Source organism: Manis pentadactyla, chromosome 2 (assembly GCF_030020395.1).
Source record: "Manis pentadactyla isolate mManPen7 chromosome 2, mManPen7.hap1, whole genome shotgun sequence".
Lineage (NCBI taxonomy): Eukaryota > Metazoa > Chordata > Mammalia > Pholidota > Manidae > Manis > Manis pentadactyla.
The window spans coordinates 161552390-161568324 of NC_080020.1; the positions used below are offsets into that span (position 1 = coordinate 161552390).

The following is a 15935-nucleotide window of genomic DNA, read 5'->3' on the forward strand; positions in this document are numbered from 1 at the left end:
TTTTGCTAAATTGCATAAACCTCTCACTACAATGTAATATTTCCTGAATGTTTCTGTGTTTCTGCAATAAGTATATGGAACTTATACTTACATAGTTTCTGCATATTCTGTATGCTCATAGTGATCATCAGTAGCTATGTAGTGAACATATAAATACTTTTCTGATGGAAGTAACTTAAGTGCTTAACAGATTTAGACCCATTTCAAGTATTTTCAGTCTTGTATAACCACAGGTGTTTGTTTCAGACACCAAACTAGGAGCTATTTGCACAAGTTATTTTCTTCTAAAATCAGTAGATTTGTTAATCCTTGAATATATTTTAAGACTTTGGAATAATAGGGACAAGATTTAAACATAGTTCCTATTTTCCAAAGTAATGGTTACTGAGTTAATATAAAATCACCATGCTTCAGTGATTTTTTATGTGGTCCCAAACTGATGACCAGGAATTCTGCACTGAATGAAAAGTTCAGAGATGATTTTTTTTGGTTGGAAGAGAGAAGACAACAACTTCCAGGAGGCCAGATAATGCCTAACTTAAGAGAGTGCTGGCTGTTTGAATATAGTAAACATTTATCATTTGCTGGGAAACAATTAGCTAATATACATATTCTTCTTATACATAACACTATACACAAAAGGTCAAGGTGAAAGGCAATGTAATTATGTTTCTACTAATAATGAATATTCTGATTTTATAATGTTAATAAGATATTGGTGAATATTTGTGTAATGCTAAAATATTGTCTAAATATTTTTTTCTGTTTGTCAATGTACCAGTAAGATTTCAAGAAAAACATTTTCCCTTTAGTTTTTCTAGAAATCAAAAAGTTTATTCCTTTGTAAAGATAAATTCCTTTTAAAGATTCCTAGTGTGCCAGAGAAATTACCCCCAAGATTTTTATTCCAGTTAAAAAGGCTATGCAGTGTCTTCATTGTGACCCATCTTTGAGTGCAGTGTTGAACCTTCCAGGCCCTCTCTGCGTTTTGCATTTTAGTCAGTTTTTGTCATTAGCACTGTAGCTTCTGATTCTCCATACTTGTAGTCTTTTCTTCTTTTCACTCTAGCTACATTGGGCTTTTTCTCAGTTGTCAAATCCAGTGTCCTCATAGAACCTGGTATTTCTCCTTCCTAATTCTCACCACATTCATATTCCTCATCCTCCGGTTTCCACAGGGGCAGGAGCCATGTCTCTTTTGTTCACCTGTTACACCCTTAGCACAATGCCAGACACATTCTGTATGCTCATATCATTTCATTTTGAACATTCTTTTGTTTGTGACCAAAGGCATTTATGCTAATTTAATCAAATTTAAGGGCATTTATTGGTCCATGTAAGTGAACCATCCAAGATTCAGGAGGAGCTTTATCTGGGCTAAGTGATGTGGCCAGAGCTGGCTCCCTCTGCCCCCAGTTTCTTGTTTCCATTTCAGGCAGGCTGTCCCTTCACAGTCTCAGAAAGACTAGTGTTTTAAGTCTTTGGATAAAGGGCCTCTTTCCCCAACTATCGATTGGAAGTCCTGGGTTCTCTTTAACTGAGGAACCAAGGACACACACCGGTCCCTAAACCAGTCTCCCAACCAGGCGATGGGACTGTGCTGATTGGCTTGTGCTCCCCCTGGGGGCAGCCTCAGGATGACTGCCACATGACCCCTGGGGTTGCTGCACAGTTGGGTAGCGGGGAATTCCCAAAGGCAAGTCAGGATATTTCTGATGGAAGCACAGAGGGTTAGATGCTGGAAAACCAAAAAAAAATGTCTATTGTAGTTCAGTAAATAACAGCTGACGCCAGAGGATGGGAGAGGGGAGGAAAGATGAAATTTAAGGCAGCATAGTCTATCATTGTCTCTCCTGGAAGGTTATTTGTGGGAGAGCAGGAGGTTATTACCAGTAAACACAGAGACTTTGGTTTTATGCAGTAACTTCATTGCTTCAAAGTCAATATTGTGTAATGGCATTTTGGAGTTTGGGAATAAATTGTTAATTGTCTGGCAGTTTTTGACCTGATGAAATTCAATTTCATGAGCTTCCTTTTTCCTTATATAAAGGGCTATGAATGGTAGTCACATTAGCTGGGATTAGAGTAGGCTCTGAGGGAAAGATGCTGAATTTCATATAGGGGAGTTTGAGTCTGGTTAGATGTATCCTATAAACAGTTGCGTATGAGAGTTTAGAACTCAGGACAGAGATCTTGGAGTGTATGGGAGCATATGGGTGTTAGAAGAAGCCATACAGGCTTGTAGCTAAGAGCTCTTTTCTCCTAGATAGCCTACTTTCCCCTCTTAAACAAAACTTGAAGATCAGTTTTTTTGACTCCTTCATCAGTTACCACAGGGCAAGAACCATGCTGGCTGCTGGATGGATATGTGGCAGTGAAGCAGAAGCCCTCTTCTTACAGAGCCAGAATGACAGGATTTGAATCTCTGCTCCACCACTTATTAGCTGGGTAACCTTGAGGAATTTACTTAACTTCTCTGGGCCTCAGTTTTCACATCTGTGAAATGAGAGACTAATAGGACAAATAGAGCCATGAGTATTACATGAATTAAGAGTAGGCTGCTAGACTCACAGACTCCAAGAGGGGACTAGCAGTTACCAAAGGGGAGGGGTGGGGGAGGATGAGTGGGGAGGGAGGGGTGTTATGATTGGCATACATGGTGTTGGGGAAATCATGGAGAAGACAGTGTAGCACAGAGAAGGCAAATAGTGACTCCGTGGCATCTTACTGCACTGATAGACAGGGACTGCAATGGGGTATAGGGGGGACTCAATAATATGGGTGAATGTAGTAACCACATTGTTTTTTCATGTGAAACCTTCATAAGAATGTATATCAATAATACCGTAATAAAAAATAAAGAGTAGCAGGCTGCTTAAAATAGCTCCTGTCCCATTGCAAGTCCTATATATGCATTTGCTATTATTACCACTATTATAAACATGGCTTACATCATAAATGTAGAACAGCTTGCTGAGGGAGAGTATATAGAATAATGAGATTGAGGATTAAGTACCTGTACCTAGGGAATGTAAATCTCTGAGGATTTAAATATTTGTTAAGTAAAAGCTGGCTTCCTCTGCTGTCCTTCCCTCTTCTTTACTCACTACACTTACCTAGCATTGAAGGAGGGTTTTTATTTTCATATTGGTCCATTTTAAAGAGAAACATGCTTGAGAATATCTAGATTCTTATATGTATATTGTCATTCAAGTAATTCTCTTCACTTTCTCTCTCCATATACCCAGCGTGCTTTTGTCTGTTTTTTTTTTCCAGCCTTCCAACATATTCTTTACAATGGATGATGTGGTGAAGGTTGGAGACTTTGGATTAGTGACTGCAATGGACCAGGATGAAGAAGAGCCCATGGTTCTGACCCCGATGCCAGCATATGCCAGACACACAGGACAAGTGGGGACCAAACTGTATATGAGCCCAGAGCAGGTGAGTTTTTTGTTCTCCTTCTGAATTAAAGATAGATTTTCAGTTAGCATGGTAGCAAGCTAGATGTGCCCCATAAAATCCTGCCACCTTCTACTTAAAATACCCAATGACATAAAAACTGAAAATTATGAAAACTGTTAGTAGAGTTCCACAGGCAACATAACCAGGGTGCAATTTCTACAACCTGAATTGAGGATGGATTAAGAAAATACTCCCAGTGCATAAAACATGCTCACCTTCTGAACCAGAACCTGACAGCAATCAGAAAACCAGAGACCTTGAATGCCCACCTCTGAAACTTAACTGGACCTTGCCGCGTGTAAACTGTGTAGGAACTGTTTTCCAGAGCCAGCTGGTGCCATCTTCAGAGGTACTGTACTGAGCTGCCCCCTGCAGTCATTCACAGGCCATGGCCAGGATGTACCATGGCAGGAAGTCGAGGGTCATCGATAGGCTGGGAATGTTGCCGTGTGGAACACTTGGTCCAAGGGAAAGCACTGTAAATAGCACAGAGACTGAAGAGTGGTGGGGTTAGGGCAGCCTGGCCATCCTCCACCCTGACTAATAATACTCACTAGCTTGTATATGCTCAAAGGAGCAGTTCTCAAGCTTTCTAGTCTCCGTACCTGTTTTTACTTGTAAACACAATTGAGAACCCCAGATTTTTTTCTTATGGTGTTTTATCTGTCAGTGTTTACATGTTAGAGATGGAAACTGAGGAATTTATAAAATTTTATTAATTCAGTTAAAAAAAATAGCAATATTAGTATTATCATAAAGATAATAAAAATATTTTCTTAAACAAAAATTAGGAGTGGCATTTGTTTGCATTTTTACAAATCTCTTTAATATCTGACTTAAATGACCTAGGTTCTCTTATCTGCCTTTGCATTCAATCCATTGCAATATATTATTTTGGGTGAAATAAATGAAGAAAATCTGACCTCACACAGCTCTGAAAGTTGGAAAGGGAGGGGTATTTTAACAGCATTTTGAGATACCTGTGGGTATTCTTCATCTATCAGAACTCAGTAAGTGATAGTTTCTTAAAAGTCATTTGCTCTGTGGTATCTAAAACCATACCATTAAACATTCTGTACTTCTGTTCCTTTAACGTCCTTGGTCCATGAGCACTTAGAATGGCTCTTTTACCCAGGCATGGTTTTATAACATTGCACATTGGGAATTTAAAACTGTTGGTTCCCTAAGTTATGCAAACTTTTCCAAAAGTTGTCACAATTCACTATGCAACATTTAAAAAGTTGCTTTGATTAATATCCCCACCAATCTCACCAGAAAAGGCTTTAAGTATTAGGAAGCTGTCAGTTCCCTGTGCTAAATACGAATTTTCTAAAATTCTGATTTTCACTTCAAAGCTCAACTTTTAGCATTGGAAATGAATACTGTCAACTTTCCTTAAAGTGACATTCTCACTTTGTCCAGCTTTAAGAAAATGTCAGTTATCCAAGTCCGAATAACCAGAGCCTGTCTACTGATTGTCCTCCTGAGTAAGAATGGCGTTCGGTGCAAGATCAGCTGGGTCCTCTGGCAGCCCAGCAGGTGCGCAGGTGCCTGCTCCTGAGGCAGCCACTGTGCTGTGGTTCAGAGCAGAAACGCTTTGTGAGCACCTCCCATTTTGTCACACAGGATATCATAAACATGTGCACCTAAGGGTTGAGATGTGATAAAATCAATCATTTTTATTGCTTCAGCAGGGACATTTTAAGTGAAACTGTCTTTTTTGTTCTTCTGTGTTTTTTAAGTGTGAGCATGTGGCCCTGGAGGATACAATTACCATACAGTTTGGTGCAGCTGCCTTGATTCATGCTAAATTTCCAGCCGTGCAAATGGCAACACAGTGAAAAGCAAATCATGTCTTCGTTTTATTATGAAAATAATCTTGACCTTGCAGACTGAAAGGATGTTGGGTTCCCCAGGGATACATAGGCCACAGTTTGATTAGATTATCTTTAGAATATTATATCGGAGACCAGTTGTGGGATTGCCTTTGAAGAGGACTTTATTTTACTGTTGTACAATGCCCTTTCATACTTTCTGAGTTTTTGTATTATTCAAGTGTTCCTTTTACTTGTTTGAAATTTTCCTTTTTTATATAATTAAAAACATTTTTTAAAGACCCTATACTTAGACATTGTGAATTTCAAAGATGAAGGAAAAATGTTATTAGTATTTAGGTAGGAAGAAAAAGGGTTATAGCTAAATAACTCATTTTCTGTAGCACAGAACCCGAGAAGAGCACATAACCTAATAAAGCAACATGCACCATTCTCATGATTTTATCACATCTCAACCCTTAGGTGCACATGTTTATGAAAATGAAAAATGATCTGTGACACGTGAATCTTGTGTCTGGCCATGAAGTTATTCATGTACAAAGAAATCAGGCATTTTTAGGTTAAACCAAGAGTTAACAAAGAATCTCTTAAGTGAAAAAAGCAGATGCAGACATGTGTGCATAAAAAAACCTTTCATTTAAGGAAAAAAGATAGATATGTTTTTGCTTATGTCTAAAGAAACTCTGGAATGATGTATAGTTAATGAATGGCTGTGGAGGCAGTTGGCAGGGGAAAGTGGCTGGTGGGGGCTCCACAGGTGAGGGACTGGTGGAAGGAAAACTTCCTTACATGCTTCTTCATTATGAACCATGTGATTGTGTTACCTGTTGAAAGTGAATTTAGGAAGGTAAACATAAAAATATTGGCAGTGGACATCAAAACCAATTAATTACATGTGCCCATGGCTTGTGACTATGGATACCAAAGCAAAATTGAATATAAAAATCCAAAAATGTTCTTAGTAAAAGCTTTATAATTTTAAAGACAGTCATCATAGTGAGCTAGGCCTATAATTCCCATATTAAATTAATAAAGATTAGGGAATGGAAAATGGTAAGAACAAAGAAAGTAAAGACAGAGTAGGGATTCATATATACCTAAATTCAGCAAACAATTAAAAATAATACTTCTACATTCTGTATCATTATGGAAGACAAAAACAAATTACAACAAAAGGAAAAGGTATGGGAATAAAAAACACAAAACAACACTTGCAGTGATGATAAAGCTGAATATTAGTTATGATAAACAAATGTTTAAATTTCCCCATGAAAGGGAAGGGAAAACTTCAGATTGAATTAAAGTTTCTTCAAAAAACAAAGTTTAAAAATGGAAGGTAAATGAAAAATATACTAAGCTTTATACAGAATTGGCATTTGGACGTTTATTGATGAACAAATCAAAGTAAGATATACTTTCATTTTGCACTTCTAGACCACAAAGAAACAGCAGTGTATTTGAAAAGAGAAAGTGTAAATGTCTTTTAATGATTATAGTGCAATAACAAAAGATGAGAGTGGTTTAATTTGATTTGGGGTTTTTATCTGCTTTTGCTTCTGTTTTGACTAGCCGGAAATTTAAAATGCCTTCTGAATAACTGTAGGTTTTTAATAAAATTAAAAAATAATTATGCCAGTTATTAAGAAAACAGTGAAAAGGACTGAAACTCACAGGAAGTTATCAAAGTTCTCAAAGGCCATCATTGTAGAAGCACCTTCAGTGGTTTAGCGTCTGCACAGTAGGTGGCAGAAGGGGCTGCATGAAGTTGAAAAACATGAATAAACTGATACTAGTGCAACAGTAGACTAACATTATGGTAGATTTAGAGAGTTTTTAAATAAGGTAATCCTCTCTAGCAAATATAACTTAAAGGGGAAAAACAACTAAATTTAGAAATTAGCAAGGATACATGTAGCAGAGATTTTAATGTGCAAAAGACTATTACACATAGTTGAGCATTTGCAACTAAAAGTACCCAAACTGGCTTAAGTAGAAAAAAATGTATTGGCCCTAGTAATTGAATCATCTTGGTCAAATGATGTGGCCAGGCCCTGCTGAAAGGAGAAATTAAAATTGTGTGAAATATCAAAGACATATTTATGTCCACAGGAAGAAAGACTGGAATAGCCCTAAAATAAGTCAGAACTTCAATATAGGGGACTTTGAAAGCCATTTTGAACTTTTCTGTGTTTTCTGATTTTTCTACATGGTATGTATCAGAATTGATGCTAAAATATTTTTGATGGCATTTTTTTTTTTATGTTCATCATTATTCAAGAGGCCAGAAATAGACCTTCACTCTAAGTATTGTGAAAACAAAACAGGAATGACTAAATGAAAGGAATTCTACCTGGATGCATGTGCATGAAGGGCTCATTACGTGGAGACCCCCACCCAGCCCTCTTTGAAATAGGTGACTGTCTTCTCCCTGTCAGGATCTAGCCTATTACACTGTTTATTCTTATCATAGCATTTTTAACTCTCGGAAATTGTTTTTTCTTCTCTAAGATGTAAGCTATCAGCAGAGGCTGCCATCTAAGAAAGGATGAAATTGATGACTATATATAGTGTTGCTGTGTTACTGTTGAAGATACTGGAAAACCAAGGATAGTTGTAGAAATTTTGTCATGACTGTACAGTAGTTAAAAGTGGACAGGCTTTTTCTCTTCTTAATGATCTTCTTCTTCTTCTGTATTCGTAAGTACAGAAACTGACCCTTTATAAAATCCCTTTAATAAGTCTCTCAAAATACTTTGGCTTATGAATTGTCTTATCCAGGCTTGGGAAGCTGTACTAACACATTGTTTTAAAAATATTTTTTATCAGAGATCTTAATTTTCTTATCCTTCTATGAGAAAAAGAGCAGAGACCAGTTACTTTTTTCTTGGTTGCAATTAACCAAGAAATACAGGGGCCACATTCTAGTACCACACAGTGATAAAACAATCAACGTAACCTCTCAAGGGTGTGTTATATTGTACCCCTTTGAAGTTTTCTACTTAAATCCTTACTTTTTAGATATTTTGTGAAAATCACTTTGTGTTCATGAGTCCATGTTTGTTTTTTAAATATATTTAATAATGCTTTTTTCTCTCATTGTATATATTGTGAATCTACTATGCAGGGAATATGGAAAATATAGGAAGGTATAAAGAAAAATAAAAATCACTTACTAAAAATATCTCTAAAATGTTAAATAGTATATCCTTCTCTGTATACATACATACACATCTTACATATTTATACACACCTTATTTTGGAATACAAAATTGGGATTCTTCCTAAAATTTTGGATACAATGTATAAATGTAAATGTTTCTCACATTATTACGTGTCAGAAAATATTTTTGGCTGCATTGTATTCTCTCTGTTAAGCAATTTATTCAACATTTGTTTTGGACATTATAGTCACTTGTAAATTTTGGACCAACACTTAGGCAACTATCCCTGTGTACAAATCTTTGTACGTATTTCCATCTACCCTAGGGTGGATGAAACTAAATAGGACCATTAAGAGCAAACATTTATTGCCAAGTTGTTTTCTCAAAGGTATGTTTAGTTTATATTCTCCAGATTGTGTACAGGGTGTCCTTTTCACTGTGTTTATGAGCGTATTTTCTTTGAGGACCTCCCAAACCCCAGGGAGAAAAGGGAAGAACAGGAGGCAGTGCAGCTGACGCCATCATGGAGCCCTTCCGTCGGGTATTCTGGAAGCATAGAGGCAGGCTGTCTCACGGAAGCAAGCATGTAGACTAATACCAAGTGCAGTTTAGAGAGGAGACTGTGAAGGGCTTGGAATCCCAGGCCTCTACCTTGCAACAACCCCAGCTAAGAAAATGCCCATGTGGAGCATCCCCAGAGTAATGCTCCTCTTCAGCCTTTGACAAATGTCAAGTTAGGGCCTAAGGTAATTTTCACAAATAAAGGGGTTCTTCTGAGTCCCGGGAGATCACTTTTAATTTGAATGAGGCTTTGTTTAATAGCTCCAGTGGGTTGTAATTCGTGTTATTCTAACAAGTATGGTTTTATTGAGAGCCTTCTCTATACTTAGCCCAGTGCAGGACAGTTGGAACACAAAAGAAGCAGTTCCCTTCCCTCCAGGACTTTATAATCTAGTTGTGAAGAATAAGAAATATGCACATGTAAAATACAACTAACAATGCAAAGTAGTCCATAATTAAGTGCCATAATGAGGGCTAACCACAGTTGATTAGTGGTTTGGAGTGATGAAGATTTTCTCAAAAATGGGTGAGGACTAAGATGATTAGAAATGAGAGATTTGCTTTAGATAGTGTTTGCTTTGAAAAACTTCACCTCGGGGGTTGTTGAGCTTTTACTGGCTCCCACTAACTTTTTTAGCATTGCAAGGCTCCAGGTTTCTGCCAGGTTTATTTTACTGATGCATATCTCAGAGCTATACCTGGGCTTTTCTTCTGTAATGCTGAGTAGTTTAATTACTCTCACTGTAGTGAGTTGAAGAAAAGAAGCTTGAGAGGTGATTAACTCTTTGCTAACATTTTTACACATACAATTACATTTAAACCAAGAAGTGGCTGGGTCAGCTTTGGAATTCACTGATGCCATTTTATCAATTGTACTTTCTCTTCTTCTCTGTTAATTTTTTTTAATGTTTCTCTTTTATATGGGATTTCAGATTCTTGGAAACAACTACTCCCATAAAGTGGACATCTTTTCTTTGGGCCTCATTCTGTTTGAATTGCTGTACCCATTTGGCACTCAGATGGAGAGAGTCAGGGTAAGTTTCCCCTTTCTCTAAAAAAGGTGGAGGAATATACTCCTAAATTTACAAAAGAAAGAATTTTAAAAGAAGAATAGATTCAGCAGACAAGTTAACTCAAGTAGGAGAGGTCATCTGAGCTATACAGGGAGAATTTGTAAACTGTTTGCCTTCATTTGAAGCTCAGCCTTCAAAAATTGTTTAGTTGAATTGTTTGTCTCTTGTTGCTTCAGTTTATCATAACTTAGCAATACCTTACTCTCAGTTAATTTGTAGTAAGTGCAAAACTAGGAGAACCACAGGATAATGTTGAGATGGAGAGGGAGTGACTGTGGTGGTTGGTTGATCAGAGAATTTTCCAGAGGACCAAAGGGCACACATTCATGTGTATACTTAACAGCTGACAAACTAAGCATATTTAGGTATTTTCTTCCCAAAATAAACCATGACTGTGGCTTTTAAGGAAGATAGTACTGAAAGTCTTTTAAAAGTAGGTCTCTGTCCTATTTTCCCTGACTGTTCATAGTCCTTACCTCAACTTTCCCAGCTGTTGTGCTTGGTACTTATTTATCTCCTTATTTCCAGAGCTTACGCCTTTATCATCATTTATTTATCGGTTTTAGACCTTATATGTTAACTCCTGGCCCTGGTAGAAGAGGATGTAGTTCTGACATAGAACCAAAGGGCTCCCATCTTCTAACCAAAAAGACTTACCAAGTATTCTGTGCAATAATGGGAAAAAAGAAAATTTAAAAACCAAAATGACTAAATTTCAGAATACCCTGAAAGCTTCCAGAAAGAGATATTAAACAGGTCCAGCCTATACAAAGGATCAGGAATCCAATGACATCAAAATTTATAAAGTTACAGCTGTATCAAAGGACCCTATCTAGAAGGTGAAAATACAACCTGCCAAAGGGGAGAAAATATTTGTGAATCATATATCTGATAAAGTTCTTCTAGCCAGAATGTATAAAGAACTATTAATAATTCAACAACACAAAGACCAACAACACAATTAAAAAATGAGGGAATTTTTATTTGAATTAATATTTCTCCAAAGAAGATACACAAATGGCCTGAAGCACTACATCATTATGCATTAGGGAAGTGCAAAACCTCAGCCAGGTACTATTTCACAACATCCAGGATGGCTCTACGATTTAACAAAACAAAACAAAATAAAAATGTAGGCAAGAATGTGGAGCAGTTTGAATCTTTGTACATTGCTATTGGGAAAGTGAAATAGTGCAGCCTCTAGAAAAGTTTGATAGTTCCTCAAAAAGTTAAACATAGTTATATATGACTCAGCAGTTCTACTCCTCACTACGTACCAACGGAAAGGAAAACACAGGTCCACACAAAAAGTGGTAGGTACACAGATGTTCCTGGTCCTGTTTTCATAATAACCACAGAGTAAGAACTGCCCAAATGTGAATCAGCAGATGAATGGCAAAACAGAAGGTGGTATGCCCATATTACGGAATATTGTTTGGCCATAAAAAGGAATGAATGACACATGGCGCAACACAGGTGACTTGAAGACATTGTACTAAATGAAATGCCAGATACAAAAGGCCATGTATGATATGATTCCATTTATGTGAAATGCCCAGAAAGGCAAATCTGTAGAGACAAAGTAGGTTAGTAGTTGCCAGGGGATGGGGGTAGAAGAGGGTGGAGAGGGACTGCTTAATGGGTTCAGGGTTTCTTTTTGGGTGATAAAGAGGTTCTGGAATTAGATAGTGGTGATGGTTGTACAACATTGTGACTAGAATAAAAACCACTGAATTATATACTTTAGAATGGTAAAACTGAATTTATTTCAGTTAAAAAATGTAAAAAAAAATAACGTAAAAAATTTTTGAGTTAGATGAAGTCCACATTTACCTTGACCATGCAAATACTGTATTTTAGATAATGTACTTTCTTTTCTTTCTGATACAGTCCTTTTTAATCAGAATTGCTTTTTCTCAGTTGCTTCGTTTTTATGAACCTTTGTTGTAATTTTTAACAAATGTTCAAAGTCTGTCAAATATCAAAGAGTATTTTATCTGTGCTTCATATTGATAGAGCTTGTCTGTCTTTTTTTTTCCCCTGGCATCTTTCATTTCAAGCTTTTATCCTCCAGTCTGGACTGATTACCCTGGACCTTCTATAAGTTGTCTTCCAAGGATGTACTTTCCTACTTCCCTGGCTCAGATCCTTTGTTTCCTAGATTTTGTATTTTACTTTTTTCTTGCATTACTCTTATTTTGCTAGAACACATTCTGCAGTAAATTCCTCAGAAAGAGCTTAACAAGAGATATATTTGTAGAGTCCTCAGGTACCTGAAAATGTGTTTTTTTCAATCCTTACACATAATTGATAAATTGGCCACGTTCCAATTCTAGACTGGACATAATCACCCTCAGAACCTTGAGGACATTCACTTACCGTGTGATAGCTTCCAGCGCTGCTGTTGGAAAGCTGATAACCACTGTGATGCTGATATTTACACAGGATCTGTTTGGCCTGTTTTATTTTCCTGTCTGGAAGCTTGTAAGGCTTTACCTGCATCAGTGGTGTTACAAAACTGAGCCCTTCTTTCATGGATCTTTCCTCCCTCACAAAATAATACTTAACACTTGATAGGTCCTTTTACTTAGAAGCTGTGAATCCTTCACTTCTAGTAAATTTCTTGTATTATTTTTTGGATAAATTCTTCTCCAATTTTTGTTTCCTTGTTCTGCAACCCCCGACTTAATACTAAAAATGTCTAGTTTTTTCCTCCTATTTTCCATTTTTCTGTCTTTTTGTGTTACTCTTTTCAAGAGTTCCTTAGCTTGGTATTCCAGCTTTCCTAATAACTATTTTATTGTGACAATCCAGTTTTTATTGTCCAAGATTGTTGCTTTTTTCTGGCATTTCACTCTTTTTACAGGGATTTAATATCTTTACTTCTGTCTGAAAATCTCCTGTATGTGTATGTGTATGTGTATGTGTATGTTTTAAGTTTTTTTCTCCCTGTGTTGTCTCTGGAACATAAAGAGAGTGATAATTTGTATGAAAATTTTCCAGTGAACTTTCAAAAACATAGTTTTATACTCAGTATTTAGCACAGTTTAGTTGGTTTTCTTCACTCAAAAAAAAAGAATATGCTCTTTCATGTCAAATAACAGAGCGTAGAGACTAATAGAAAAAGTTATCCACTTAAGGACACAGATGTACATTTATGAGAATTGAATTATTTTCAATAAAAATCAATCCATTTTTAGTTAAAATCCAGATGTATTTTATGTACAATTCAAGCATAATTATATCAATTATTTTCTAGATTTTGATGAATTGATGGTGTATACATCTGTGCTTGGGGAGCATTTATGTGTAGCTTATCAAGTCAGGAAAAGCCACTGATAAGTTTTCCATCTGTTTAATATCCAGCCTTTCTTCTTAATTACTTAGAGTATCAAAAAATATTCCTATGTTTAAACAGAATCATCTGTCAAAACAAACTTTTAAGTAATATTTTCCTTTCTTTTAGATCTTAACTGATGTAAGAAATCTCAAATTTCCACCACTCTTTACTCAGAAATATCCTCATGAGGTTTGTATAATTCTCATTTTTTATTTTCTTTAGAATCATATTTAGAACGTGATAGGGTCCTTGGCAGTCAATTCATCAGTGTCCCGTTTTACAGATGAGGAAGCCAAAGGTCTAGAGAGAAAAGGGTCCTCACATACAACTTGTTCAAACCAAAGACTAGAACTCTGCCACCCAGGGCTGTTGTGCTCCAAGCTGTACGATATCCTGTGTGTAAATTGCAGCAACTTCCGCTTCAGTAAGGCTGAACTCCTAGCACACTCTCACAGAAATGGAATTGCTGTTGTGACCATGTCAGCCTCTTTATCTTAGTGCAGTTGGAGACAATCTTAAAAACTCACTTATTCCATTAAACAAGAAAAGGCCCTGATTCTGTGTGTTGGAGTTCTGAGTGACACAGAAAATGGTTCAGAAGAGTGGGAAGAGAAAATTAAGCTGTTCTTGATGATGAAAATTGTGTGTAATGAACCTTTAAGGTTTCTTTTTGCAGCTTTTGTTTCTTTTTATTTTGTAATATGTTTGGTCCACAAACACATCATTTAAAAATTTATACACTGATAATCTTGAATTTTCTTAAGTAACTTGAAGTAAATCAGACTGTATTAATTATCCCATTGGAAAAAGTCTAAATTTATCTTTCAATATTATAAATAATATGAAGGATTGTATTACAAGGGAACTTTATAATAATATAGCAATACCCTAATCTAAAATAGAGTATTACTAAATTACTAAATGTTTCGCTAAAAATTATTTTGTAACATATTTTGCAAAGTTAATGAATCATTTCCCAGGGTGGCTCATAAGAATATACATTACATTAAGAGGGTTTCAAAAAATATCAAGAAAAGGGGTTCTGGTGCTGATCTCAGCATAATTATTTTTTTTATTGAAATTTTTATTGAGGTAATTGTATAGTCACATGCAGTTGTAAGATGGATTTATTTTTAAATTCAGATTATATCTATGTTTTAAAGATATAATTTAAGACCCTTTATTATATGTTAGAGAACAACCAATTACCCAAAAAAGGTCCATGTTTATTTGAAGCAGGACTTGGCAAACTGTGACTCACAAGCCAAATTCTTCCAGTTCTCTAATTTTGTAATAAAGTTTTATTGGAACACAGCCATGCACATTGGTTTACATATTGTCTGTGGCTGCATTTGTACTTCAACAGTAGAGTTAAGAAGTTGCATCAAAAACTGGATTGCAAACTTAATGTATTTACAGAATAATTTAAATGACTCCTGATTTAAGGGCCGTTTTGTGTTCTAAACCTGGCCCTTTTGTTACAAAATAAATTTTTTTTTATATATTTCAGTATGTGATGGTTCGAGACATGCTCTCTCCATCCCCTACGGAACGGCCTGAAGCTACAAACATCATTGAAAATGCTGTATTTGAGGACTTGGAATTTCCAGAAAAAACAGTGCTCAGACAGAGGTCTCGCTCCATGAGTTCTTCAGGAACAAAACACTCAAGACAGTCTAGCAACTCCCATAGCCCTTCTCCAAGCAGTTAGCCTCTGGTTGAGCATACATCCCTAACAGGTGACAGAATCGCCTGCCCCTTAGGAATGTGGCTTCCCAAAATTGTGGACTTGAAATTTTGGTTTTTCCTCAATTCTATTTTGGACTACTTTCCTAAGTCAAATTTAAACTGGATTTTTGGATCATAACCTAATTTGAGCCAAGTTTCGATTTTTGTTGTACTCAAGGAGAGGGCTAGCTCTAAATTATGCGTGGTCCTTTTTCTTCGCTGGTCTCTTGAAAATGGCTGGCCAAGCTTTATAACCCTTGCCTTTTGCCTCGAGAGGCAGAAATTTGAATTCTAAAATTCAAATATATAGAAAGAATTAAAAAGGAAATATTTTTATAGCACGGAAGAATGAAAGTCTCTACATGTGGTAATTATATTGTTCTAGAAATACACTTTCTAGAGATACGGTGATGATTTTGAAATTGATTTCCAAAAAAGCTGATTCCATTTTTGTCCCTGGTGGGTAAATTAGGAATCTGTACTATTTTGGAGGACAAGTAGCACAAATTGTATAATGGTTTATGTCCATAGCTAGTTTTATAGTGACCTTTGTAGCATTAAATAGCTTTATTCCTTAGATGCTTCTAGGGAGAGTTTCAGAGATTTTTGTACTTTTACCTCCAATAACAGGAAAATGAAGCTTTTTATGTAAATTGGTCAAAAATTCTGGTTTGGGCAGGAAAAAAGCTGTAGTAAGAGGTGAATCATATATTACAACTAACTTCTTCAATTATGGACTTTTTAAACATAATGAAATCTTAAGTGTCTTATA

The 15935-nt window shown here is 36.2% G+C and overlaps 1 protein-coding gene across 4 annotated transcripts in view; it reads left to right on the forward strand.

Annotated features, from left to right (window-relative positions):
• The window catches only part of EIF2AK3 (eukaryotic translation initiation factor 2 alpha kinase 3), a 66200-nt gene extending 50904 nt beyond the window's left edge, over nt 1-15296 (forward strand). For 3 of the 4 annotated variants that reach the window (XM_036931067.2, XM_036931068.2, XM_036931066.2), the window contains 4 exons: nt 3277-3444; nt 9955-10056; nt 13562-13624; nt 14946-15296. In XM_036931067.2, the coding sequence (XP_036786962.2) occupies nt 3277-3444; nt 9955-10056; nt 13562-13624; nt 14946-15146 (534 nt within the window). In that variant the 3' untranslated portion in view covers nt 15147-15296. Of the gene's footprint in view, nt 1-3276; nt 3445-5207; nt 5730-9954; nt 10057-13561; nt 13625-14945 lie in introns of those variants that run through there. The other variant, XM_036931069.2, reaches the window with a different exon arrangement.
• The last annotated feature ends 639 nt before the right edge of the window (nt 15297-15935 follow it).